The sequence below is a fragment of the Crocodylus siamensis genome, chromosome 6 (genome assembly GCF_052110815.1).
Source record: "Crocodylus siamensis isolate JL-2025a chromosome 6, ASM5211081v1, whole genome shotgun sequence".
In the NCBI taxonomy this organism is placed as follows: domain Eukaryota; kingdom Metazoa; phylum Chordata; order Crocodylia; family Crocodylidae; genus Crocodylus; species Crocodylus siamensis.
In genome coordinates, this window is record NC_143400.1 from 397183 (window position 1) to 399415 (window position 2233).

The window sequence follows — 2233 nt, forward strand, 5'->3', positions numbered from 1 at the left end:
GTCCCGTGTTTTGCGGGGGGGGGTCCATGCTGGGGCAAGAAAAGGGTTAATGTAGCAGAAAACTCCTTCGTTAGTCTGTCCCCGTGTAGGGTGGCTTTCCCCAGTGACACCAGACTCTGGCCTCGTGCCCTCCTTCTTTTGTCTTTATTGAAACCCGAGCAAAGGAGAAGTTTCCTAAACAACAATGCTCTCTAATTGAGGGCCTCGTTAACAAGAAACGGCTCGGAAATAGTAGAGGCCACAGATCTGCCCTGGGCTGAAGGCGCCCAGGTCCCGCAAAGCCTTCTCCTGGCGGCGGTGGCGCTCAGGGAGCCGGCTGCATCGCTGCGGCTCCCTCCTTCCAGCTGGAGACTCCTGGAGAAAGGCTCCCTGCCCGGGGCACAGACAGGACGTGCATTTGCCTTTGCCTGGCAGAAAAGCGGTGGCAAGGTCCCCCAAGGCAGCCGAGATCGGTGCCCGCTGGCCGGCCGGTCTGGACCACGACCCCTCCCGATAATCATTCCAAGTGTCTAATCCCCCTGGGCGATGTCCAGGTGTCACCGGGGTCCCCCACCATTAACCGAAGCCGCCTCCAGTACCTGAGCCCCCACGCACGAGACGCCGGGCCCCCCTAGCTGGGGTGCGTCGGCATGGCCAGTCCCGCCAGAGGACGGGGGAGGCCGTGGGGCAGCCTGGGCAGGGGGACGGGGCCCGGCAGGGCCACGCCGGAGGGGGCGGCCGGGTTTGGGGAGCCCAGCCAGGCAGGCGGGAGGCGGTTCAGGGGGTCCCCGGGCGCCTCCGGGGCTCTCCAGGCCAAGACGTGGGTGGCCGCGAGGTGGCCGGGGCAGGCGTGGCCGGACAGGCCGCAGCAGGGCAGCGCAGCGGCGTAGGGGGGCCATCCCGGCGCAGGCGGCAGCACCAGGCAGGGTGGCCAAGCCCAGCCGGCAGCGGGCGGCCTCCGGGCACCGCCGTGGCCGCCGTCCCGCGCCCGCCTGCGCAGCTGCCTGGCTGCGCCCCCGATGACCACGTCCTCGCCGGCGGGCGCCAGGGCCCAGTAGCCGCCCTTGCCTGGCTGGTCCCTGGGCCGCGGCACCTTGACAAAGCACTTGCTGAGGCTGAGGTTGTGGCGCACCGAGTTCTGCCAGCCGCGCCGCCCGGCCTGGTAGTAGGGGAAGTGGCGCGTGATGAAGTCGTAGATGCCGCTGAGGGGCAGGCGCCGCTCGGGGCTGCTGCGGATGGCCATGATGATCAGCGCGTTGTAGCTGAACGGCGGCTTCCCGGCGCCCGGCTCCGGCTCCCGCAGGAGGCTGGAGATGCTGAAGGGCGACGCTGCCGCGGGGTCCCCGGCACCCGCCATGGCCCGTGGAGATGTCTCCCCTGCCACGCGCCCGCCTAAGAGCCCCGGCTCCCGCTCCTCCCGGCCTATCGGGCCCCGAGTGGGGCTCTGGGCGGCCAATGGGGAGGGGGCGATTAGCCTAGCACCGCCCCACTGGCTCCCGTCCCCCCCTTTGGCGTCCCTGGGGCCATGGCTGTGGGCTGGACCACGCTGTCCACCGTCCAGGCTGGGCCCTACGTGAGAGCGAGACCCGCACGCGGGCCCGTGGTGCCCCGGGGGTCACTCTGGATTGGCACAAATGGGGGGGTTGGTGGCTGGAGGGTGAGGTCAGTCGTGGGCGATGGAGGCGGTTGCAGGGTGACAGTGGGGCCAGGCCTCCCGGTTTGGTCAAGTGACACCTGTGTCCTTGGGGAACCCCCCAACTCTGATTTCCTCCCCAGCTTTCTCCACCTGCTTCGCTTCCCACCCCGGGAATCACCCCCGCCCCGTCCCCCGCGTCCCCTGAGCACCCGGGGACGTCTTTTTATAAAGCCGGAGAAGAGGGAAGCAAAGCAAGGAAGGAAGAGGATGTCCGTGGGTGAGTGGGATGGGCATGGAGCATGCAGGTGGAGGGGGATAATCTGAATAGATGCAAAGTATTCAAATCAATGCAAACTATTCTAATATCTGCTGGTTTTTCAAATAGATGTGGATTATTCAAATGGTGCAGTTATTCAAATAGAGGCGGGTTTTCCAATAGATGTGGGTTATTCCACTAGATACAGATTATCCAAATAGATGGAGTTATTCAAATAAATGTAGATTATTCAAGTAGAGCCGGGTTATCCAAATAAATTCAGATTATTCAAATAGATACAGGTTATTTACGTAAATTCAGATTGTTCAAAGTAGATGCAAGTTTTTCAAATAGATGCAATG

At 63.5% G+C, this 2233-nt stretch overlaps 1 protein-coding gene across 1 annotated transcript; it reads right to left on the reverse strand.

Annotated features, from left to right (window-relative positions):
• Positions 1–610: 610 nt before the first annotated feature.
• On the reverse strand, positions 611–1511 carry LOC149860283 (forkhead box protein E1-like). Its single transcript, XM_090055421.1, has one exon. The coding sequence runs from the start codon at positions 1334–1336 to the stop codon at positions 611–613; it is 726 nt and encodes a 241-aa protein (XP_089911547.1). The 5' UTR covers positions 1337–1511.
• Between the last annotated feature and the right edge of the window lie 722 nt (positions 1512–2233).

What these genes read in the sequence shown, in the direction of transcription:
- LOC149860283 (XM_090055421.1), bottom strand. Translation starts at nt 1,336, where the DNA reads ATGGCGGGTGCCGGGGACCCCGCGGCAGCGTCGCCCTTCAGCATCTCC.